Source organism: Lampetra planeri, chromosome 49 (assembly GCF_965212315.1).
Source record: "Lampetra planeri chromosome 49, kcLamPlan1.2.h2, whole genome shotgun sequence".
In the NCBI taxonomy this organism is placed as follows: domain Eukaryota; kingdom Metazoa; phylum Chordata; class Hyperoartia; order Petromyzontiformes; family Petromyzontidae; genus Lampetra; species Lampetra planeri.
The window spans coordinates 709,441-735,488 of NC_136155.1; the positions used below are offsets into that span (position 1 = coordinate 709,441).

Genomic DNA, 26,048 nt, shown 5'->3' on the forward strand with positions numbered 1-26,048 from the left:
GACGACAGCGGCGACGAGACGAGTCTACTCCTAGCACCGACAGCCCTGAGCCCCCCGCTCTCGGCTCCTTTTATGCTCCCGGCAGCGCGGCCTGGCTCCCCCTGACCACGCCCCCTTCTCGAACCCACCGGCAGGTTCCAGGGGCCTCCAGACGGGGTCCTCCGTGACCCTTGCCCCAGTTCCTCCGCTCTGCCCACACCCCGTGCTCACGCCCTCACCGGCGTGTGTGCCGTCTGTCCACCACAGCTGCCGCTGATGTCCACCAGCCGGCGCTGTTACACTACACTTGCGACATCTGGTGACGCTGTTGCGGCTGTTGCGGCGGGGTGCTGTCAGCCTTCGCGCGGCCCCACACGGTTGCGGCAACGAAGTTCAACGACGAAGTTCGTAAGGGACGACATCGCTAAGGAAACCAACCGTAACGTCGCCATGCAGAAACAACAAGCCTGGCAACAAAGGTCCTCCTCAGGGCCAAACGAGCCGATCCATCGGACCCCTCGGTTCGTCCTTGCCAGCGACATGTTGAGGGCCTATCCCGAGCGGAGACAGATGTCGTCGCAAAGATCCTTACACCTTTAACCTGCCGCTCTGAATCCATGCGAAAGAAGCTGCGGTGGCAGCAGTGCGCAAGCATCAGCTCACAATCAACAACTCAACACGCTCGTCAACAACAACAACAATGCCACTGAATCGGAATGTTTTATTTAGACTTTGGGAGGAGGAATCCGATGAGCTGTGAAGCTCTTCTTCACAGATGTCCAGCCTAGGCGGATCAGCAGGTAACGGCTGTGTGTCGCTTTAAAAGGAAGAATGTGTAACAAGGCAACGTGTCTGGGTAATGTGGCCCTCCTTCATAGCACGCTAACGATGTAGCTTCAAACGCAGCACCTCCGATTAGCACGGTCGGCGTACGTACGGTGCGAAAGAAGTTCAACATGCACAACGGACAGCTCTGTCAGTCGGAATTGTGATTATTGGCGCAGGTGCCATCGCGGCTTAAATGTGTGGATTGAAGGGACATCGCAACGAGCGCAAACAACAACCAAACGGCTCTCGTCCGTTCACATGTCGGCGTTGTTCTCTGCTCTGACACTGGTGAGACAAGACCACGAAGAAGCTGCTGTTTATGGTGAAGGCCAATCGGCTTCAAAGACTATGCCGTGAATTATTATCAGCAGAGCGCGTTTGTTTGCATGTTCGCCACAAGTACCGTGTTTGGTTGATGTGAGTGGTGAGCACTTGAGTCCTTGCAAAGGGTTTCTATTTGGCGTTTGGACATCTTAACACAACTCCAGTTCTATTGCCAGAAGGGGTAACATATTTTCTTATTTTTCAGGCTCTTATCTTGTCAACTCACACCTCAGCTGCGTTGCAATCGACTGCCACGACACTCATGTGACTCTCTGCTCGTGAGAAAACAAACTTTAAATTGACTTTCAGGCGCATGCTCCCCACGTAGCAGGCTGCCGTGAAGATGCTCAAGTGGGCGCCACCGTCGCGAGATGTTAACTACCTCGCCTGGTGTACAGGAGGTCGTGAGTTCGATCCCAACCCTGACGCCTGCTGCTGTATATTTGGAGTTTGCGTGTCTCTCTCTCTCCCCGTGGTCGCGTGGATTTTTCTCCAGATCCTTCAGTGTCTCCCTCCACATTTAGAATCAACTTGCTTTTAGGGTATTTGGCTGCTATAAATGTCCACGTGATGTGCCACTTCTTTGAGCTGTCATTTGTGGCCAGGTCGCTTCTGAAAATGAATTATACAGCTCAATGGGCCTTACTTGGTAAACTAAAAATTAGTTTATAGTTTAGTTTAAATAGAGATTAACAAGTATGGCAGTTACACAGGGATGAGTATGGCAGTCACGCAGATGCCAACGTTGGTCCAACGTTGGTTGACGTTGAGCCGTGGGACGTGTGACGACTCAATGTCCGACAACGCCTCGGTGGCCGATATGTCGCTGTCCTTCCCCACACCTCCGATTAGCGCGGTTGGCTACGTACGGCGCGAAAGAAGTTCAACATACATCGTGTTGATGGCTATTACCAGAGGTGGGACAAAGTCATTGTCATGCAAGTCCAAGTCGAGTCGCAAGTCATCAAATTCATGACTCGAGTCTGACTCGAGTCCAAGTCACATGACTCGAGTCCACATCTCATAGGTGGGACAAAGTCATTGTTATGCAAGTCCAAGTCGAGTCGCAAGTCATCAAATTCATGACTCGAGTCTGACTCGAGTCCAAGTCACATGACTCGAGTCCACACCTCTGGCTATTACAGTACGCTGCACGAATGTGAATAGGCCTAGTGCTGAGCGAGAGACATGTCTGGATTGGTCAACGGTGGAAAACCAGGGACAGAGCTGATGCTGCAACGCGTTAGGAGTAAGGGGGAGTGGCCGTTACACCCGCCATGCCATGCCGTGCCACGCCATGCCGAGCCGTGCCGAGCCATGCCGTGCCGTGCCATGCGGTCGCGCCGCGTCTATGCGAGGGGCCGGGCCACGGCGGTGTAGGCCGCTTCGATTTCGCTGTCGGCCGGGCACGTGTCGGTGAACTCGGGCTGCGCGCACGCGTGCTTGAGGTACCGCGCAATCCCCGTGAACTGCGCGGGGATCTCCATTCCCTTGAACTTCCTCAGGACGACCTGCACGAGCACAGAGACAATGAGAATAAGATGTTTTTAGTTTTTATATCGTGAAGGAATCTGATGAGCTATGAAGCTCTTTTTTCACAGATGTCCAGTAGGGGCAGGGGGCCAGAACGTTACAGGAACAAACAATACAACAACACGATGGGGGTGGAAAGCATAGGAAAGGTAAAAAAATAAATCACACAAAAACATATAAATAAAACTCGACCATTTTTATTGCACCACGTGAAGCTCGCTGAGCTATTAAATTATTTTTCAGAAGTGACCTGGCTACAAATGATAGCTCAACAAAGTGTCCTATCATGTGGACATTTATAGAAGCAAAATCATCTCAATAATCTAAGTGCACGTTTCTAAGTGTGGAGGGAAAAACCGGAGGACGTGGATAAAAAATTCCACTCGACCACGGGGAGAACATTCAAACTCCTGATGCACAGCAGCAGCAGGCATCAGGGCCGGGATCAAACCCCCGACCTCCTGCACGCCAGGCGAAGAAGATCGCATCTCGCCACCGTGGTGGCCATTACATTTCTAAAGTATCTAAGTTGAATTAGCAGCCGTACATCAATTGCCGAGCTTGAAGAAGGCAGTAAAACAACAGCAAAACAGTCCCACTCCAACCGCTAGTCCTATCAGAGTGAAAGAGGTTGTGTCAAGCGCTGGAAACTGACTCATGTACGATCTAAATTTCGATTTAAAGCTTTCGTGACTGCAGGGATTAATCTTCTTGGTTCTTTCGGTAAAGTCACATAGAATGGAAATAATAAAATCATACAAATAAATATGCTAAATTCCTATTGATATGCAAATTCTTTTGTCAAGGCGCTCTTCCCCCTCCAACCCAGCTTAAATAGACGCTCCAAGCCTGGGGTGTTTCATTCAGACGCTGTCTTCTCGACAGACCTGTTCTTCACCTGAGGACGGCTGCTTGCGTTGTGGCCGAAACGTCGTGAGAATTATTTTATTATGTTTTTTTTTCCATTCTACGTGACTTTACCGAAAGAACCAAGAAGATCATGTACGATCTGTTAAAGGCTACGGGGAGGGGACCTTGTGCGTGCGTGCCGCGTGTCCCCGTGCCGCCCGACCTGCACGGTGTGCAGCTTGGGCAGCAGGTTGCAGTCGGCGAGCGTGAGCCGCTCTCCGTCCAGGAAGCTGCGCGTCGAGCTCGTGCCGGGTGTCCCGTCCTCGCCCTCCACCGCCTCCTCGTCCGGCAGCGGAGTCGCGAGGAAGTCGTCCAGGCGGCCCAGCGCCTTCAGCAGCGCCTTCTCCAGCGCTGCAAAGCCAAACGACAAATAAGTCGTAGTGATAGGTTTGTACCCTTGCAACTGGTACAAAAACTGACACCTTTATACAAGGCATCATGTTTGCAATAACCACAACACAAGCAGTCAAAATGCAAACTAAAATAAACAACTCTGATGATTTCTCCCGGAGAGCCTCCAACGGACTGCGAGGGCAAGTGTGGTTAGCGAGCAGCACCTATGAAGGCCGGCACGGCACGCGAGGGGGGGTGGGTGACCAGCACCACGCCCGGCCGCCTTTGTCTCTCCCCAGTGGCGATGTTTACACACCGCACCAGGCACTCATTTTGAGGCTGAGTCGACCTAGGGGAGTCCCAGGGACGGTTCAGATAATCGTCACTGGTTTTGGCCGCGAGCGGGAATTGAACCCGGGTGGTCAGGTTCGTCGCGCAGCATAGCGCTAGCCGCTGCACCACCACTCTCCACACACACAAAGACAAAAATCCCCCGTCTAGCCTTAACACACACACACGTGCACACACACACGTGACACACACACACACGTGCACGCACACACACACGTGCACGCACACACACACGTGCACGCACACACACACGTGCACGCACACACGTGCACACACACACGTGCACGCACACACACACGTGCACGCACACACACACGTGCACGCACACACACACGTGCACACACACACGTGCACACACACACGTGCACACACACACGTGCACATGCACACACACGTGTACGTACACACACACACATGTACGTACACACACAGCACCGGGTTACATTTGATGGGGTAGGGGGGGGGTGTTATAGATTTGGTGGGCCACCTCTTTATGTGTTCAATGTTACATTCCTCCCCTTGAGTGTTTTACCACCACCCATGCCCCATGCCAAAGACTCCAATGATATCCCCTTGGTTATTGAAGTTTGTAAATGATGGGAAGACCCATCATCATAACAGAATAACAGTGCAGGCAGGATAGCAATGAGTAAAAAATCACGTAAATGTCCACAAAGCACACAGCCATTGTGCATCATGCAAACGAGACACGGGAAGTTGGGAGACACAGAGACACGTGGACACAGGGAGACAGAGACACGTGGACACAGGGACAGGGAGACACAGAGACACGTGGACAGAGTTACACTCACCGTCATTGTTGGCACTGCTCGTGTTCTTGATGAACGCAGAAAACTTGGCAAAGACGTCGCTCCCAGCTGTGTTTGACTCGGGGTTGTTGGCTACCAGCTTTGGGTACCTACAGCACACGAGCGAAACTTACGTTAGTCCACAACCCACAAACCAGCCAGCAACTCAGTCACTCAGTCAGCTGCCCAAATCACGTAACTATCCACTCAATCACTCGGCCAACCTTGCAATCACTGAGCCAACCCAATCACTTAGCTATCCACTCAATCACTCAGCCACCCAACCACGCAGCAAATCGCTCAATCACTCAGCCGATCAAATAAACTAATCGATTTCTCAGCCATCACCCAGCCAACCACCCAATAACCGAACCAACCACCCAACTAACCACCCAATCACACAGCAAACCAAGCCAAGCAATAACTCAAACCCCAACCTCCAATTAGCACGGTTAGCTACGTGCGGTGCGAAATAAGTTCAACATACATACATGAAGTTCAACATAGATACATGAAGTTCAACATAGATACATACATGTTAGTCATGGCCACGTACATACCACGAGGGGTCATCTACCCCACTCAAGTCAGATGTTTACGCCTTTCCCTCTTCTTCACTGCTCCATGAAAGCATTTATTTTGGGGGGATGGGGGGAATATGCAACTCCTTCACGAGCCATTAGCTGCAGTAGGAATACACACAGCTGGCGTGCAGACACGTGCTGGACGCAGCCTGTGTGTGTGTATTTACCTGTGGGCCTTGTGAGCAACACGGCGCACAACGCCCGCAGCAGGCCTGTGAAACGTCGCAGGCCAAGCCGGGCAACGAGCGGATCAGGTGCCGAGTCGCCCTGCGGTGCACGAAAGGTCATCTACCACCAGGGGTCATCTACCACCAGGGGTCATCTACCACGGGGGGTCATCTACCACCAGGGGTCATCTACCACGGGGGTCATCTACCACCAGGGGTCATCTACCACGAGGGGTCATCTACCACCGGGGGTCATCTACCACGGGGGTCATCTACCACCAGGGGTCATCTACCACGGGGGGTCATCTACCACCAGGGGTCATCTACCACCAGGGGTCATCTACCACGGGGGTCATCTACCACGGGGGGTCATCTACCACGGGGGGTCATCTACCACCGGGGGTCATCTACCACGGGGGTCATCTACCACCAGGGGTCATCTACCACGGGGGGTCATCTACCACGGGGGCTCATCTATCACGAGAGGTCATCTACCACGAGAGGTCATCTACCACCAGGGGTCATCTACCACCAGGGGTCCCATGGATATGGATCTAGGGGGGTCCCAAGTGTGAGGGTAATCGTCCTATTTGTGCCCTCACCTCACCCATCCCTCACCCCTCCCTCACCCTACCCCTCCCTTCCTCACCACACCCCTCCCTCACCCACCCTCACCCAACCCCTCCCTCACCCCACCCTTCCTCCACCCAACCCCTCCCTCACTCCACCTCACCCCTCACCCCACCTCCCCCTCCCTCACCCCACCTCACCCAACCCCTCTATCACCTCACCCCTCACCCCACCTCCCCCTCCCTCACCCCACCTCACCCAACCCCTATATCACCTCACCCCTCACCCCACCTCCCCCTCCCTCACCCCACCTCACCGCTCACACCTCCCTCACCATCAACCGCTGATGCCCTGCCCGCGACCAAGCGCAGGTCCTCCCACACAGATGGAACTCTTCCAGGAATTGTCTTCCCGAGTTCCGAGAATCTCCTCACGGACACCGTGGGTGGCCATGGAGATACGGCGAGACGGCTTCCTTGCCTTGCGCATTCTCCTCGGGCTTGCTTCAGCACCGCCCGAGACCACCACGTGACCACCACTCCCACGAGACCACCACGTGACCACCACTCCCACGTGACCACCACGTGACCACCACTCCCACGAGACCACCACTCCCACGAGACCACCACTCCCACGAGACCACCACTCCCACGAGACCACCACTCCCACGTGACCACCATTCCCACGAGACCACCATTCCCACGAGACCACCACTCCCACCACGTGACCACCACTCCCACGTGACCACCACTCCCACGTGACCACCACTCCCACGAGACCACCACTCCCACGTGACCACCACTCCCACGTGACCACCACTCCCACGTGACCACCACTCCCACGAGACCACCACGCCCACGTGACCACCACTCCCACGTGACCAGCACTCCCACGTGACCATGATTCCCACGAGACCACCACTCCCACGAGACCACCACTCCCACGTGACCACCACTCCCACGTGACCACCAATCCCACGTGACCACCATTCCCACGGACTGGTGAACGTTCTCATTTACGTCGGCCATTCGTGACACGCGGCGGGTGAGCCGAGAGTTTTGGGAAATGTTTCCACGAATCGAAACTCGAAACAATCAAAACTTTAGAAGGGAAACTTGAACTTCCTCTCGTTGTTGCACGCGTGTGTGCGTGGGTGTTGCTTTCTGACGGGGAGCAGCAGCGCAGCGGTTAGCGCACAGCCCTACGAACCCGGCGACCCGAGTTGGAAACCCACTCACAGTCCACATGGGTGATCTCAGAAGTGGTCCTGAAATGAGTAACCGGTGCGGTGCGTAAACATCGCCACTGGGAGACAAAGGCGGCCGGGCGTGGTGCTGCCCACCCACCCCTTCTGTGCCGTGCCGGCCTTCACATGTGCTCGCCTAACAGCACTTGCCCCAAAAGTCTCTTAAGGCTATACGGGGGGAGTCTAAAAACCGCACGGGCGTTCTGAGGATATAATTTGGGCATGTTCTGGCCCAGTGTGAACCCTCTCCGAAACTTGACAATGTTGGGGCTGATGCTAAATCAGTCGCCGGGTTTACAGCAGCCGCGCTACAAAGTAGGGGAAACGACTGCATAATAAATATTTACACAACGCGAGAAGAGTAAGCTTGCCGTGGCCTCTATTGGAATCGGGAGGCTGCCACGGTAGCGGTGTCACGAGCGGTCAGCGGCGCGCCGCACCGGCGGTCCGAGAGAGATCGCCAGTCCCATCTCCCGCCGCGGCAAGATTCTCAAATCCCCACGCGGACCTCTGTCCACGCGGCAGTGTGGGTGCACGTGGGTCGCGCCACGGTTAGTTTAGTGGCAGGTCCGCGTGTGGTGTGGTGAAGAGCGAGCGCTCCCACCTCGTCCAAGACGTCTGGCCTGCGTATAAGAGGCGGGCAAATGGTCTTAGGGGGCCCTCTCTAGAGTTCGCATGGAACGGCCCTTCCATTTAAATGAAACAAAAACATTTTAGAAGGCAAAGCCCACTAGGCTATGTAGCTCTTTTTCAGAAGCGACCTGGCCACAAATGATAGCTCAACGAAGTGGCTTATCGCGTGGAAATGTATAGCAGCCAAATGATATAAGGGCGTGACGTTGATTCTAAATGTGGAGGGCGAAAAACCGGAAGGTCCGGAGAAAAATCGACGCGACCACGGGGAGAGAGACACGCAAACTCTAAAATATACAGCAGCAGGCATCAGGGTCGGGATCGAGCCCACGACCTCCTGCGCTCCAGGCGAGGGAGTTAACATCTCCTAGCCACCGTGGCGCGTTATGCCAGCCGCGCAGAGACACAGGGGCTGCTGCTGCTAATCCGTTGTGTGATAATGCCTCTTTACAATAGTGTTATGTTCCTTGACGAGATCGGCAAGGTATTGTGGACCATTTGTGGCGAGCGCTTTGCGTGCAATGAGTGCAACCGGAAGCCAATGCAGCTCGGCGAGCATTGAACGGACACGGGTCAGATCTACGCGGTACGGGTCACGACACGTGCCAGAGATTGTTGCACCACAGGGCTGAGTTCAGATCTCGCTCGTAGCTGCGAATCGAACCGGGGGTCCTGCGGTCTCACAGCGGCGCGTGCCAACAATGTGGCTATGAAAACACACACTGTGAGGATACAACCATGCAGCAATCACTCCCGTTACTGTGACGGTCGCCTCGCCTTCCTGTCTGCGACGAAATCTCTCTCGTGAATTGAGCGCGGTGCTAGACACCGCCGTTTCCCGCCGGTGCTCCTCAGGCGCGGACTCCCTCACCCGCCTGCCCAGCAGCAGAGGGGCCCCCGGCTTCGTTTGACCTCCCGTGAAGGAGAGCGGACGGCACCTCAAACGAGTCGGCGCCACCCGCCTGACGAGCCGAAGTCGAGGGATGTGACCTCCAAAGTGGCGCCGCGGTGGCGATGAGATGTTAACTACCTCGCCTGGTGTACAGGAGGTCGGGGGTTTGATCCTGACCCTGACGCCTGCTGTATAGTTGGAGTTTGCGTGTCTCTCTCCCCGTGGTCGCGTGGATTTTTTTCTTTGGGTCCTCCGGGTTTTCCCTCCACGTGTAGAATCACCGTCACGCGTTTAGAGTAATTGGCTGACGTGAGTTCCCACGTGATGATAAGCCAATTATTTGTGCTGTCATTTGTGGCCAGGTCGCTTCTGAAAAAAATATCTCTGTCAGCTCAGAGGGCCTTACCCATGGAACCCATCGCATCGACTTGCCCACCGAGATCTGTTGCGGGAGACTCACTTACGCCACCGCTCAGCATCCCGGGAAGTCACGGGGTACATCGCCAACACGCCACGTCCCACTGCCGTCGGCTTACACGAAAGGAGAAGTGCTACAGCACAGACGCAATTCCTGACCGCAGCAGCAGCAGCTGCGGGGCTCACCCATTTCTCTGACCGCCCGCAAGCAGACACGCCTGTGAACTGCTCGTCTGCTTGGAAACGCTCTTCCTTTTGATATTAGGAAGCCACCGGGGATTGACAAACTTATTTCTTTAGAACAGCCCTTTGTGTTTAGTTTGTTGTCCTCCCCCCGCACCTCCGGTTAGCACGGTTGGCTACGTGCGGTGCAAAAGAAGTTCAACATACAGACATGACCTATCCACTGCTGATGTAGGCCTCCCCCAAATCGTCGCCTTCTCACGCGGTCCTGCCACACAACGATCCATCTCGCACCTGCGCACGAGGTGATTTCACCGCTCCGTCTCCCGTGGGGGCCATGCTCCCAGACGCGTACCACCGCTTGGCTACGTCTCCATGACTATTCTAGATCATCCACAAACCCTCCAGCAGCACGTCGTGCCCAGGCCCGCTTGCTCTTCTGAATTGTTTGGATGATGTCGGGAACCCCAGCGTCTCTCCGTGCCTCTCTCTCCGCACCTCGTCCATTGTTAGCCGTGCTTCTGAGCCGTGTGCCAAGAGCAAACCAGCGCGCACTGATTAAATCTGTCTTCCCGGCGTATTGTTCCACGTTGTTTGCGCTTATCGAATTAAAAAAATAACGCCGAGTTTGTATCCAGTAGCGCCATGTACGCCACTGCATCGCACACCGTTGCGTCATCCGCTACACACAGAGGCGGCGTGGAGATGATTTCCCCCAGCGCCTCCGACTATCACGGTTGGCTACGTGCGGTGCAAACGAAGTCCAACATAGAAACCACGTGTCCACCCAGTGAGAGTGTTCACAACGTGTGCGCGCAAACCCGAGTACCCAGAGCAACCCAGAGGTGCGAGGCAGCAACACTTCTATCCCATGCAGATGGAACAGACGGAAATGAGTCCACACGTCGCTGTACCCCATTCTCCTCGGGTGTCTGGGTGAGGGCTCGACATGCAGCAACGGGCAGGGAGTTGCACGGCCCATCTGTGTGCGATCCATCAAACCCTCGCTGCTGCCTCCACAGCAGCTGGGATTACAGGCCGCGACATGAGCATAGCCACCACCACTGCCACCACCGCCACCACCACCACCACCGCCACCACCACCACCACCGCCACCGCCACCACCACCACCACCACCGCCACCACCACCACCACCACCGCCACCGCCACCACCACCACCACTACGATCGCCACCGCCACCACCACCACCACCACCGTCACCACCACCGCCACCACCACCGCCACCACCACCACCGCCACCGCCACCACTGCCACCACCACCAGCCAGGGTTGGTGGATCACACACAGATGGGCTGTGAAACTCTCTTCCCGTGGGCGTCGAGGAGGAGCGCGAATGTCGTGCGGTGCCGTGGTGAAATTTCACGTCATCATCATCCTCGTCGTCGTCGTTGTTGTTGTTGTTATGCCACGTCGGTTGTTTGTGTTGTATGAACCTGACTTGACCACGCTGCTCAGTGAGGATTGGGGCAGTGGGGGGCGTGGGGCTCAAGCCGCTGAGATGTCACTCCCCACGGCTAGCCACGCCTGGGAATCGAACTCAGGTTGCTGGGTTTTATAGCGTAGTGTGCTAACCGCAGCGCCACCCCTCCTGACCTTCATTGAATAAAAATGATGCGTAAGCACATCCCCACACACACAGATTTATCTGTTTCTTGGACGGTGAAATGTCACCGTGATGCACCGTTGGGCGACATTAGGATGCGTTTGTCACCGGACACGTCGTTTTTTCCCGAAACGTCCGCCGAGTGTGGGCGACACGCGTGCCTGAACCATTGTTGTTCCACCCGCGTAAAAAACCACCCGCTTCCCGGTGTTGCGGAGGGGGCCCGGACTCTGGGGGACGACACCGACTTCCTGCCGACGGAGCCGGCCGCGGTGGAGCAGATGCCTCCTCGCAGCCTCTGGGCCTAGTGAGCGGTCGGGGGTCTCACCGCAAGCCCCTTGCCCCGGCGTGGTGCTCGCGCGCAGAATCTCCCTCCCTCCCTCGCGCCCTCTCTCGCTGTGCTCTCCCATCCGATCACGACACGGCCAAAGTGTCCCTCCCTGCCCGGGTTATCTCTTCACGGATTAGCGCGCTTGGCTACGTACGGTGCGAAAGAAGTTCAACGTGCGTACATATTAGGCCAGCCTCGCGCCACATGTATGTTGAACTTCTTTCGCACCGTACGTAGCCACCGTGTGTCGCCAACCGTGCGATACGAGGCTGTGTGAGGCTACGGTCTCGATGTTTTCCGCGCGGAAATGGACGTGGTATTTTTAATGTTCATGGCTGCGGTACACAAAAACGAAGTCAAAACCCAAATCTGCGAGTGCGATGGGGCTTTTGTTTGCTCAGTCGCCTCCGGCTGGGCTGAGGGCGTCAATGCGCGAACTTCTGTCTCACGAGCGAGAGGCTGCCCAGGGCCAAGCCCAGGATGCCCATCGTGCCGCCCCAGTCTGCCCACTCGAGGATGCAGACCACCGCGGCGCGCGGCGCTTCCAGATGCACTTCTGCGGCCGTCTGGAACGCTCCTGCTTCCAATATCAGGAAGACACTGGGAGCTATGATGCACTTTTAAATCATCGTCTAGGTTGAAAGCTCATTTCTTAGGGCTGCTTTGGGAAGGTCTTCCATGCAGCTGTGGATAGACCGTGGCACACGCAAGTGAACACTCTGCGTTTAATGGAGTTTGCGTGTCTCTCTGTCATCATCATCACGGTGGCTAGGAGATGTTAACTACCTCGCCTGGAATACAGGAGGTTGTGGGTTCGATCCCGACCCTGGCACCTGCTGTATATTTGGAGTTTGAATGTATGTCTCTCTCCCCGGGTCTTCTGGGTTTTCCCTCCACATTTAGTAACGTGTGCCTAGATTATTTGTCTGCCATGAATTTCCACGTGATGAGCCACTTCGTTGAGCTATCATTTGTGGCCAGGTCGCTTCTACAAAAAGAGCTGTGTAAACTCAGTGGGGCCTTACCTGGCAAAATAAATTCGTTTTTGATAGTTTAGTTACGTACCATTCCGATAAAACAACATAACCTTGCACACCAGGTGAACTTTGGCCAAGGTCTGCACGAAGTAACAACAGCACGTGGCTTTTGCCAACAATCAATTATTAATATCGTAAAACAAGCGCACGCCACGGGCGAAGAGCATACACCCTTAGAGGGAGGAAATCAATGTGGGGTAATAAACGGCAGTGCCAAGCCAGTCCATTAAGTGAGCCTCCTCTGCTTGTCCATTAAAATGCATTAAAACCACAATCATGGACCGTCAGACGAACTCCTTATCCACTGGTTTAACATGTTGGCTTTCGGTACCAATATCATCCATAATACAGGTTTTTTTTTGGGTTAGATCGCGTAAATATATAAATGTGTCGTTAAACCCGCCACCACCCGACACAGCTCGGCACAAATTAACCACGACACCGCGCTGATCTCGTCAAGGAGCACAAACCATCATCACGTCAACTCCTCCGGTGGTCATCCTCACAGCAGCAGCAGCAGCGGCAGCGGCAGCAGCAGCATCAGCAGCAGCAGCGGCAGCAGCAGCATCATCAGCAGCAGCAGCGGCAGCTCTTGGCTGAGCCATCACACAAAGGCGGTGGTCACCGCATCGCGCGGCGCTTTCAGATGCGCTTCTGCGGCCGTCTGGAAAGCTCTTCCCTTCCGGTACTGTATTAGGAAGCTACTGGAGCTATGAACTTTCTAAATTTAGATTGAAAACTCATTTCTTGAGAACTCCTTTTTGTGTTATTTTTTTGTCCTTCCCCGCACCTCCGGTTTGCACGTTTGGCTACGTACGGTGCAAAATAAGTTCAACATACAAACATGAAGTTCTACATACATGTTAGCCATGGCCAGGGATAGAACCGACGCCCGCTGGTTTGCAAGTCCAGTGTGCCAACCGCTACGCCACGGCGGCATCCCACAGAGATGTGTATATAGACGTCACTCAGCATCGCCTTGCAGCTCCGTGGAATATCATCCTCTTGCGAGAAGCAGCGGACAGAGCAGGGAAAGCCTCCACCAGCAGCGTAACATTGATGTGATGATTGGATAGTGTTGTATGGATCAAAGTGATGACGATGATGGTGGCGATGAATGAATAATGACGTATGAATGATGCTAATTATGATAGTGGTGGCGATGAATGGATATTGACGTATGGATAACGACGATGATGATGGTGGTGGTGATAAATAGATAATGATGTATGGATGACGATGATGATCATGGTGGTGGTGGTGATAAATAGATAATGATGTATGGATAACGACGATGATGATGGTGGTGGTGATAAATAGATAATGATGTATGGATGACGATGATGATCATGGTGGTGGTGGTGATAAATAGATAATGATGTATGGATAACGACGATGATGATGGTGGTGGTGGTGGTGATAAATAGATAATGATGTATGGGTGATGATGATGATGATGGTGACGATGTATGGATGGTTGTGTATGCATGATGATGATGATGGTGACGATGTATGGATGGTTGTGTGTGCATGATGATGGTGATGGTGACGATGTATGGATGGTTGTGTGTGCATGATGATGATGATGGTGACGATGTATGGATGGTTGTGTGTGCATGATGATGATGATGGTGACGATGTATGGATGGTTGTGTGTGCATGATGATGATGGTGATGGTGACGATGTATGGATGGTTGTGTGTGCATGATGATGATGATGATGGTGACGATGTATGGATGATTGTGTGTGCATGATGATGATGGTGATGGTGACGATGTATGGATGATTGTGTGTGCATGATGATGATGGTGATGGTGACGATGTATGGAAGATTGTGTGTGCATGATGATGATGGTGACGATGTATGGATGGTTGTGTGTGCATGATGATGATGATGATGGTGACGATGTATGGATGGTTGTGTGTGCATGATGATGATGGTGATGGTGACGATGTATGGATGGTTGTGTATGCATGATGATGATGGTGATGGTGACGATGTATGGATGTTTGTGTGTGCATGATGATGATGGTGATGGTGACGATGTATGGATGGTTGTGTGTGCATGATGATGATGGTGATGATGTATGGATGGTTGTGTGTGCATGATGATGATGGTGATGGTGACGATGTATGGATGGTTGTGTATGCATGATGATGATGGTGATGGTGACGATATATGGATGGTTGTGTGTGCATGATGATGATGGTGATGGTGATGATGTATGGATGGTTGTGTGTGCATGGGGGGGGGCCCTCTCACCTTGGAGGACACAGGACATCCTCGAGAAACTCCTCGATCTTGATGGTGTCCGTCTTGACTCCCCCGTTGTAGGTGAGGAAGGGGGGCTGGGTGCCTGGAGCGAGCTTTGCGAGACTGGCCGGCTTCCTGGCACCACACGGACAGCGTCAGCGCAGCGGCATTAACGCAGCGCGACGGCATCGCGCGCGGAGGGTTTGTCGTGCGCTCGAGTGACTTAGACACAACGTGAGACGGGGATGTGTCTCGCCACCTGAAAATGAACCGACATTTAATTTCATCGGCCTTTGGTCGCTTAAGCAAGCGAGTGGCAGCTCTGAGAATGAAAGTAACTCGCTGGAATTGTACGCAGACAACATTGCTCCCAGTGGCAGGGCGGGTGGGAAGATGCTGCTCCCGAATGTGTGGAGTGGAGGTCATTTGAAGGGATCTCAGAGGTAACTCTGTGATGTCCGCCTCCTTTGGCCACACGTGTGACGCGTCCCATCAGCCACGCGGCCTTCTGGGAGTGCATTTTGCAGCGGCATCGGTTTGATCCAAGTAATTGCCGGAGCCGTTTCGACGTTGCGAGTCTCATCAGCAGAGCCAGACCTGGGTCACTGATGCTGCTCAGTTGTCTGACGTCATGAGTAAGAGCCCTCCCCGAACACCGTGAACCCGTCCAGCGAAAGTTAGGAAACTTTTACGACGAATAAACATTCCGCACTGCGATGGTTCAGAAGGCCCACAGAGCGATGAACTAAAACTCCGTGAGATTTTGTCTGCAAAATGAAACAGGCTTCCATCTGCTAATTCAATTCATAATTGCCCACAATGCACCACCGCGGCGTGTAATGGAGTCGTATTACTGCGACTTCTGTGTCGCAGCTCCGATCGTCCGCAACTCACTCCCTCGTCTCTCGCTGCGTCAGCGACGTTCTCCTGCGCGCATCTCCAGACGTCTCCCTCTCTCTTTGACGCATTCTCTGGCGCCTCTCAATGTCCATTTTAAGTTAAATTGTGCACGTCATGAAAGTGGTCGACTACAATGGTCTCACCAGATGAAGCCCACCGAGCCATCAGCTCTTTTTTCAGAGGCGACCTTGCCACACATTGTAGCTCATCGAAGTGGCTTATATCACCATTTGGGAATCTACAGGAGCAGCCAAATAATCTAAATCGAAAGTTTCTAAATGTGGAGGGTAATTAACCGAAGGAAGCCGGAGAACAATCCACGCGACCACGGGGAGAGAGAGAACTCGCGAACTCCAAATACACAGCAGGCGTCACGGTCGGGATCGAACCCACGACCTCCTGCGCACCAGGCGAGGGAGGTAACATCTCCTAGCCACTGCGGCCCCCCAATGAATGAATAATGAACGAATAGTGAATGAATAATGAATGAATGTACCTGCGTGGGTCGACGAGGACGATCTTGAACTCGGCTTTCTTGAGGCAGAGCAGCATGAAGAGGCGCTGCGAGAAGGGGCAGTTCCCGATGCGTTCCCCGTCGGTGCCGGCCTGAGAACGCACACAGACAAAGACCCCCCGTATAGCCTTTAACAGACTGCTGGGACAAGTGCCTTTGGCGAGTAGCGGCACTTTAAGAAGGTTGGAAGGGCGCACGCCACACCTGGCCGCCTCCGTCTCCCCAGCGCTGATGTTTACACACTGCACCAGGTAGCCATTTGAGGCTGAGTCAACCTAAGGGAGGGCTATGACCAGTTCAAATATCCGCTCCCCTGTGAATACACACACCACCGACTACTCCGACCAAATGAAGGCGCAGCCCCTGCAATTTCTTGCTGACGCCACTGCTAGTGCAAGGGTCTTCATTGGAGGGAGGCCCAGAGAGTTCCCTCCAGAGTGTATTTGGCCTGCTCTTCCACACAGGCGAGATGTCTCGGCAGAGGAGGGAGCGCATACACTTGACCCCAGCACCCACGACCTGCCGACCATGGACTGTGCTGCACCCATGGGTGGACAGAGACGGGGCGAGCACTCGAGAAGCTTGCGCCGTTGTTGCCACTGCCGCGCCGGGAGGTCAAACCGGCGACCTCGCGAGCGCAGCGTGCCGCTCGCCGTGGCACCAGCGTGGCAGCAGCCGCCGGACAGAGCCACGATATTCCTGGGAGGCTCAACAGGGGCACGTGGTGAGCGGGGAGCAGCCTCTGCGACTCTCACATAGCCCGACCCCCACGTGCAGTGGCCTCCTCCTAGCCCCTGCTGATGTATGTACAGGGACTCCTCGACTAACGAACGAGTTCGGTTCTAGAGGTCTGTTCGTAAGCCGATTTGTTCGTAAGTCCAACTTGAATTCCGTCGATTACAAACGTACTCTTTGGGTCTTTCGGTAAAGTCACGTAGATAGAACAATAATAGATCACGACGTTTCGATCGCAACACAGGCGATCGTCTTCAGGTGAGAGATTACAAACAAATCAAGACTACGAACGTGTTGTACGGCGTGTACACTAACCACGGGAAATGCCTTTAAAAGTTGAATAATCGCCTGTAGATGTAGATTCCACTGGTTCTTCGTGTCCTGCAGATGTAGATGCCACCACCACCATCTATTGCACGGCAGTTGAACTTACGATTCACAGTCCGGACTGGCAACCGGACATACGGACATGTTTGTTCGTATCTCTGAAAGTTCATAAGTCGAACGTTCGTAAGTAGAGGAGTCCCTGTATGTATGCTGAACTTCTTTCGCACCGTACGCAGCCAACCTCGCTAATTGGAGGTGATGTTGTGCCTCTCTGCTGCTCTCAGGGCCTCGGCAACTCATCCGCCAACTCCGCTCACTGCTCAAGGTGGTGGAGTACGAGGAGAGACAAGATGTTAACCGAGTGCCACTAAGTGACATCACCGCCACTTAGTGGCAAATGGCGGTTGTTGTTGTGGTTGTTGTGGTTGTTGTTGTGGTTGTTGTTGTGGTTGCTAGCCCCTCTATGTTAGCCAACCCGGCGTTCAACGGCGACAAACCCCGTTTTATGACAAAGTCTCATCACGATCGGCATTCCTGTTTAAAGTTAGAACGTTCGAGATTCTGCTGCGATGGAGGGGTAACCACTCCCTGGACAAACACTGCGATTTGACCAAAGTAAACACGACAATGACGCCGTTTGTTGTTATTTAATCCCCAGCGCGAGCAGATCCACAGTCACCCACGCATGACGCATTCCGCCCTCGTGCACACCGGGCAGGGCACGTGCCACCATTTCCACTGCGGATCAAACCCAGACATGTCTCAGCCGGTACCGCGTCTTATCAAGAACCTGCAGTCGACTATTATAAAGTCCAACACGAGATCTCGGGTACAAATAATTTACTGGCACCTAAACACAGGTGCCAATTCCCGACCAGGTGCCCCCCCCCCAAGTGCATAGATGAGTGAAATGCCGAGTGAGTGGGTGGGTAAGCGAGCGAGCGAGCGGATGTGAGTTACTGAGTAACCGGGACCAATGAATCAGTGATTGAGTGGGCGAGGTAGTGAGTGAGTGAGCGGTAGGGTTGCCACCTTTTGCACGATAGACCAAACACAGACATATTTATCTGTGTGTGAAACTTCCTTTCCACCATACATAGCCAATCGCGCTAATTAGAGGTGCTGTGTTGTTTTACGGTAAAAAAAAAGTCCGGCACAATACCGGTACCAGAGCATGGTATGAATGAATTCCTGCCGTCTGAACACGGATGCCAATTCCCAGACTGTACCAGGTAAAACCAAGACCCGTGGCAATCGCAGCACGTGCCTCAATATAAAGTCGCGCATGGCAAATGTCAAAAGGTTAAATGAGTTTCTTGTGCAAGTGAGTGCGGGGGCTGGGACTCATCTCCCTGAGCCAGTGGTGGACATTCCCCATCCCGATGCTGGAGGTGAGTCTGTCCGTAGATTAAACACAATTTACATCTCGCGGCGGAGCTCTCATTCATAATTATCAGCCGTGGGCGAGCTGAGTCGACTCGCGGCCGGGATTTGAACTCAAGATTTCGACTCGAGCACGCGCCCCAGTTCCATCACGGCTCGAACCCGCTCACCAGTTCCACACGACTCAAGCGCGCTCCATGTACAGCTGTTTTGTCGGGAGAGGGGGGGGTGGCAGTTATTTGACCATACTTCACCACGCTCGTCAGTAGTGTGGGTTGGTGAACGTGGGGAGCATTCAATATTAGGGCTGCCACCTTTTCCCGCTGCAGACCAAACCCGGACGACATCTCTAGGTCAGCACTGGGTCTGTGGTGAGAGAGGGTGCAGGACGCGACTGCCACTGGGTCTATCGTGAGAAAGTGCGCAGGACGCGACTGTGTCATGAAGTTCAACAAGGCAATGACGGCACCAGATCTCGCACACAGATTGGCATCGGTCCGAATGTTAACTGGGCAGGTGTCGACCCTCGAGTATAGATGTACAGTACAACAATGGATGTTATGCACTGCCCTGTGCTCCCCACCGCATATCCCACGCAGCAGCCTATACGTGTCTATGAATGCAGAACTTCTTTCTCACCGTACGTAGCAAGCCGTGTTAATCGGAGGTGTGGGGGAAGGACAACAAACTGAACACAAAAATCAGTTCCATAGAAATGGGATTTCAATCTAGATTAAAAGTGCCTAGCTCCAGTGGCTTCCTAATAGCAGAAGAGCTTTCCAGACGGCCGCACAAGCGCATCCGAAAGCGCCGTCTTTGGTCGATGGCGCAGCCAAAAGCCCCCGCCGCTGCGAGGATGACCACCAGGGAAGTTCGCGTGATGATGGTTTATGCCCCTTGACGAGATCAGCAGCGAGGTGTTGTGCTTCAATTGTGGCGAGCACTTAGTGTGTGTAACAACCTTCCGTCGCGTTTCATTCATCTGGCGGTGAGGGCGAGGAGGTCATCCGGAGCACGGCTGACATCGGTGGCGAGTCGCTTCCGTACCAGTTTAGTGTTTTTATATCACCACCCTCTATGCCCACTTCACACAAGTCTGCGCTGACCGAGCGAGGTGGAAGTTTGGCAAAATATTCCGCAGGACCCACACGGCCCTGGGGAGGCCGCATGCAGCAGCGAATGGACGCGCACCTGTGCAGGTGTGCAGGTGTGCACAGGTGCGCAGGTGTGCATAGGTGCGCAGGTGTGCAGGTGCGCGTGCCGTATCCTGCCGTGTGCGCCTCTGGGCTTTCCTTGTATTGGAGGAATCCGACGAGCTGTAAAGCTCTTTTTTCACAACCAACACCACACAGAACTGTCGTTCAAACAAAATTGGCCAAACATTGTGGTGCAGGACCCTGCTGAACACGGGAGAAAACCCTTGGCACACGCAACGCTTTCTGTCCTTGGCCATGTGCACTGCACTTTATTTAATCAACGGAATGGAGCGCTGTCAGGATAAAACACCTCTGTTGTGTTTGCTGCCTTGCCTAAGCTTGCGACATCGGACGTATTATATAATGAAGCTACAATTCATATTTAGGGACTTGCTTACCATTTTCTCCAATTTGCATTCCTATCGCCGTCGTTGTTGCATTTGCTGTTGTAACTTTGCAGACTCTGTGCCCATGCTGTACGTCTGTAAAACAAGCGCTTCATAGCTCATCGGATTCCCCCTCCCCAAGTCTAAATACACATTCCGATTGTTCTTCTTGGTTCTTTCGGTATAGTCACGTAGAAGGGAAATAATAAAATAATACAAATAAACATAATAAAATACAATTCTCACGACGTTTCGGCCACAACGTAAGCAGCCGTCCTCAGGTGAAGAACAGGGCTGTCGGAAAGACAGCGTCTGAATGAACAAGTTCATTGTATTTTATGATGTTTCATTTTAATTATTTTATTATTTCCCTTCTACGAGACTTTACCGAAAGAACCAAGAAGATGAATCCCTGCAGTCACGAAAGCTTTAAATCGAAAAATTCCGATTGTTGGGTTCTAAAGCGATCGTTTGTGTCCGCACGTCTGGGCAAACCACTTTGATAGACGTGGCCGCTGTTTGTTTAAAATCTACGGCGAAGGCGACTCCACATCGTGCCGTCTCTGCGCTCGTTACCGTGACCCCCAACGCCGTCGCTGCTGACGAGAGAGTCGGATGGACGCGACTAACTCGAGTTCGTTGCAGTGAAAGTTTTTCAAATGTCTTGAGACTTGGTTGGTTCGAGCTTGGAGCAGGCCCGACGGGCTCTGCACGTGCTGACATGACGCTGCTGGAAGCGGCGTCTCGTGCCGAGGGCACGCGCGGCCACGTGGCGTCCTGTCGGGAATACTCGGAGGGGGTTTCAGTCTGCGGAGAGATGAATACGCGGGGCAGACACCGCCTGCCATGTTTGTTTATAGTAGTACAGAGTTAGACTGATGGCCTTAATCTAAGTTGTCTTGTGGTTGTTGTTGGTGGTTGTTTGACTTGTATCCCACTGGGATTTGTGCACACAGCGTTGGTGTACGGTGTTTTTTTCTACAATATTTTGCTGTCTTTTCTTGGATTTTCTGTTTGCACTCAGTCACATATTCACTTTAAGATGTTTTTTTGTTCATGTTTTTGTTTTTTGTTTGTTGCGGTTGCACCCGATTCAAGAGCCGAATGGCTCACAGGGCTATATACCTAATACATTAACTTGAACTTGCCTGCTGACTCCTCGAAACGTGACATGCGTCTCTGTGCGCTGCTGATGTCGCTGATGCCACTAAGACTGCTTCTGCTGCTGCTCTTGATGCTACTGATTCTAAATCTTGACTTAAAGCTTTCGTGACTGCAGGAATTCATATTCTTTGGGTCTTTCGGTAAAGCCACGTAGATCATTGTTTTGTTATTTTCTTTGAACCTATCTACGTGACTTTACCCAAAGACCCAAGGAATATGAGCTACTGATGTTGCCATTGCTGCTGCTGCTATTGCTGCTACTGCTACAATCGTTACACTTGCTGCTGCTATTGCTACTGCTATTGCTGCTACAATCGCTACACTTGCTGCTGCTGCTATTGCTGCTACTGCTACAATCGTTACACTTGCTGCTACTATTGCTACTGCTGTTGCTGCTACAATCGCTACACTTGCTGCTGCTGCTGCTATTGCTGCTACAATCGCTACTATTGCTGCTGCTACTATTGCTACTGCTGTTGCTGCTACAATCGCTATACTTGCTGCTGCTGCTATTGCTGCTACAATCGCTACTATTGCTGCTGCTACTATTGCTACTGCTGTTGCTGCTACAATCGCTATACTTGCTGCTGCTATTGCCACTGCTGTTGCTGCTACAATCGCTACAATTGCTGCTGCTATTGCCACTGATATTGCTGCTACTGCTGCTGCTGTTGCAATCGCAGCTGCTGCTACAGCTCTCGCAACTGCTGCTCTTGGTGCAGAAGGAAGTTGCTGCTGATTTTATCTCGGAGTGCGTTAGGAAGCCAGGAAACGGGCCCTCCCTTACGTTACAATTACACCAGAATACACAAGTATTTATATGCATGAACTTTTTTGCCGAACCTAATCGGCGACACGGTGTTTAAACGAGTTGAAAGCGTTTGGAAAATCAATAGCATGCATGAATATATACACGGACTTTATAAAACATAATGTAATAAAGGACAAAGATCCCCCGTGTAGCCTTAACAGACTGTTGGGGCAAGTGCTGTTAGCGAGCACCTATGAAGGTCGGCACGGCACACGAGGGGGTGGGTGGCCAACACCACGCCCGGCCGCCTTTGTCTCCCCAGTGGCGATGTTTACAGATCGCACCAGGTACTCATTTGAGGCTGAATCGACCTAGGGGAGGCCCAGGACCGGTTCGGATAACCGTCACTGATGGTGTTGTCCACATCTATGTGACCACGATACAGTACAACCATGGTAGACCACAAGGTTGGGGCTTGTGCTGTTAGCGAGCACCTATTAAGGTCGTAAGGGCGCACGGCCTGAGTGTTGTGGCCTAGCGCCACTCCCGGCCGCCTTTGTCTCCCCAGTGATGATGTTCACGCACTGCATCACCCACGTAGTCGTTTTGGACCGAGCAGACGTAGACGAGACCCAACACACGTCGACATCCAGTCTATTGTACTGTACCGCGAGGCACACAACGGATGGGGTCCCCAGCCGGGATTCGAAGCAGGGACGCGAATTCGCGAACCACCCCGCTCCCACCGCTGCACGTGGACTCCACCACCACACGAACCACGCCGCTGCACATGGACTCCACCACCACACGAGCCTTCCCACTGCACGTGGACTCCACCACCACACGAGCCTTCCCACTGCACGTGGACTCCACCACCACACGAGCCTTCCCACTGCACGTGGACTCCACCACCACACGAGCCTTCCCACTGCACGTGGACTCCACCACCACACGAACCACGCTGCTGCACGTGGACTCCACCACCACACGAGCCTCACCGCTGCCCGTGGACTCCACAACCACACGAACCACGCCGCTGCACGTGGACTCCACCACCACACGAACCTCACCGCTGCACGTGGACTCCACCACCACACGAACCACGCTGCTGCACGTGGACTCCACCACCACACGAGCCTCACCGCTGCCCGTGGACTCCACAACCACACGAACCACGCTGCTGCACGTGGACTCCACCACCACACGAGCCTTCCCACTGCACGTGGACTCCACCACCACACGAACCACGCCGCTGCACGTGGACTCCACCACCACACGAACCTCACCGCTGCACGTGGACTTCACGACCACACGAACCACGCCGCTGCACGTGGACTTCATAACCACACGAACCACGCCGCTGCACGTGGACTTCACGACCACACGAACCTCACTGCTGCCCGTGGACTCCATAACCACACGAAACACGCCGCTGCACGTGGACTCCACCACCACACGTGGCATCCCCACACTCCAACATGACGGAGTGTGTGGGGGCACGGAGTGTGTGGGCTTGGTGGACCTGCGCAGTATGGCTGACGTACCTTTACGCACCCCCTGGGACCCTGCGGACCCCAGATTATTACCCCGTATGGGACCCCCCCCCACACCCCCACCCCCGCCGGGGGTGACCTGCAGACTTCGCGGACGCACGTGTCTCGACTTGTCTCATCATCCACATGTCTCATCAAGGCTGTAGCCATGGAGTTAACATTGGGGGGGGGGGGGGACCAAATCTTCCAGGGGGACTGGGGGTCCCAACCCAGAAAAATATCTACATTTGAAAACTCATTTCCTGCCTAAAACATAAAAAAATGCACTAACGCATGAGATGGACTTTATTTTTTATTTTTTACAATAATGTCTAATAGTGCATTGTATTACTTTGCTCTGTTTTTACTTTTTTACCATTTCTTGTTTCATTGTATGTAATGGCAGAGATTGGGGATGACTAAAGTACAACCATAACCACAATCATATGAACAGAAATCTACGCATTGATTTATATTAAGACAAGTCCAGATATTGTGGCCAAGATTTAGAAAATTGTTTTTATTTACATAGCATAGCAATTATTTTTTTCATAGCAATATATTGGGGGGGGGGACATTTTGAGCATATTTGAATATTGGGGGGGATGTGCCCCCCCTAATATATATTATAATTACGGCCTTGTGTCTCATCATCATCCACGACGTCTCATCATCATCCACGACTCGTCTCATCATCATCCACATGTCTCATCATCATCATCCACGACCTGTCGTCTCACCTTCACGAAGAGCTCGATCACAGGGGCTCGCTCCCGAGACATCTCTGCTGCTGCTGCTGCTCCTGCTTCTCTTCCTCCTGCTGCTGCTGCTCTTGCTGCTGCTTCTCTTCCTGCTGCTGATGATGATGACTCCGTTATTCCCGTCTCCCTGCTGCTTCTGCCGCTGCGTCTCCTCACACTGCCCCTCCTCCTGGGGCTTACTTCCTCTTTTTGTTGACGGTGCCGCTCTCGCTTCTGCTCCTCCTCCTACTGCTGCTCCTTCTCCTGCTGCCACTCCTGCTGCTGCTGCCACTTCTCCTGCTGCTGCTCCTGCTACTGCTGCTGCCACTTCTCCTGCTGCTCCTCCTACTGCTGCTGCTCCTTCTCCTGCTCCTGCTGCTGCTGCCACTCCTGCTGATGTTGATTCTGCTGCTTCTCCCGATGCGTCTACTGCTGCTGCTGCCGATTGTCCTACTGCTGCTGCCGCTGCGAATGCCGCCTGTGACGTGAGCTGAGAGATGCCTCCCGGTGCGCGCCCCCCGCATCCTGCAGCCCCCCCCCCCCCGCGGGCTTCCTCCAAGTGGCTCGCACGGAGCGGAGCGGTGGCGCAGTGCTTAGCGCGGCTGTGCGACGAACCCGCGACGGCCCAGTTCGATTCCACGGCTGACGTCGGGTGACATGTTTGGGACTGGGTCTGCCCCCCCACTTCTCCTCCTCACTCACCAACCCGCACTGACCAGCGTGGTGAAGTATGGTCAAACTCCACCCCTCCCCCCACCCCGCCATGATCAACCTGCCTCATTGATGGTTTGAGAAAAGCTGGATTTTTATTTTAAACAATATTTTACGTTAAGACTGAGGCTCAGGATTGCACAGCACTTCAATGTGGTGTTTCTGCGTTGTCGCGTGGTCGTTCGGCATGTCCGACGTTTCGCGCCACGTGCTGGGAGTTCAGTTCGCTGAACAAGTGGCAGCAAGTCGAGAACACGTGGCGCATTGGGATGTCCGGCCAACTCCATTGGCGGGTGCACAGCGCGCGCGCGTGAAGAGCGCGCGTAAGAGGGGGTAACACTGAAGCGAGTCCCGACATACTTGCTGTACTGCCTCCTGGGGGCACCTCGCTGCTGCAGGTGCGTGTATGTATGTTGAACTTCTTTCGCACCGTACGTAGCCAACCGGTGGTGCGGAGGGAAGCACAACAAACCAAACACAAAAAAAATGCGGGTGTCTCAGAATCTCATGATCATCCACCAACCCTCATCGCAGCGCCAGTTACTTACCCAGCAGAGCCACTCCCGAGTCTCAGGACGCAACCTTTGAAGAGGGTCCTGCTTTGTTGATACTTGATACAGCAATCGTGCTGTGACGGTTCCACCTGAAGACGGAAGCTTGTGTTGCCTCCGAAACGTCGTGATTTTTAATGTTACTTTTATTA

At 53.5% G+C, this 26,048-nt stretch overlaps 1 protein-coding gene across 2 annotated transcripts; it reads right to left on the reverse strand.

Annotated features, from left to right (window-relative positions):
• Positions 1–686: 686 nt before the first annotated feature.
• On the reverse strand, positions 687–26,048 carry LOC144734059 (chloride intracellular channel protein 5-like). 2 transcript variants are annotated; one of them, XM_078616110.1, is made up of 6 exons: positions 25,894–26,048; positions 16,403–16,512; positions 15,016–15,141; positions 5,070–5,176; positions 3,737–3,924; positions 687–2,642 (listed from the first exon to the last, which is right to left on the reverse strand). In XM_078616110.1, exons 2-6 carry the CDS (start codon positions 16,456–16,458, stop codon positions 2,481–2,483), a joined length of 639 nt encoding a protein of 212 aa, XP_078472236.1. In that variant the 5' UTR covers positions 16,459–16,512; positions 25,894–26,048; the 3' UTR covers positions 687–2,480. The 2 variants fall into 2 exon arrangements, with proteins under 2 accessions (XP_078472236.1, XP_078472235.1); XM_078616109.1 differs by lacking the exon at positions 25,894–26,048 and adding an exon at positions 24,635–25,116.

Bases quoted from the DNA above. Each gene is read 5' to 3' on its own strand.
- LOC144734059 (XM_078616109.1), bottom strand. From the start codon at position 24,676: ATGTCTCGGGAGCGAGCCCCTGTGATCGAGCTCTTCGTGAAG. The intron at 15,142-16,402 runs GTACATTCATTC...GTGTGGTGCCAG, and splicing joins GTCCTCGTCGACCCACGCAG to GAAGCCGGCCAGTCTCGCAA. The intron at 5,177-15,015 runs GTGAGAGGGCCC...CGTGTGCTGTAG, and splicing joins GATGTCCTGTGTCCTCCAAG to GTACCCAAAGCTGGTAGCCA.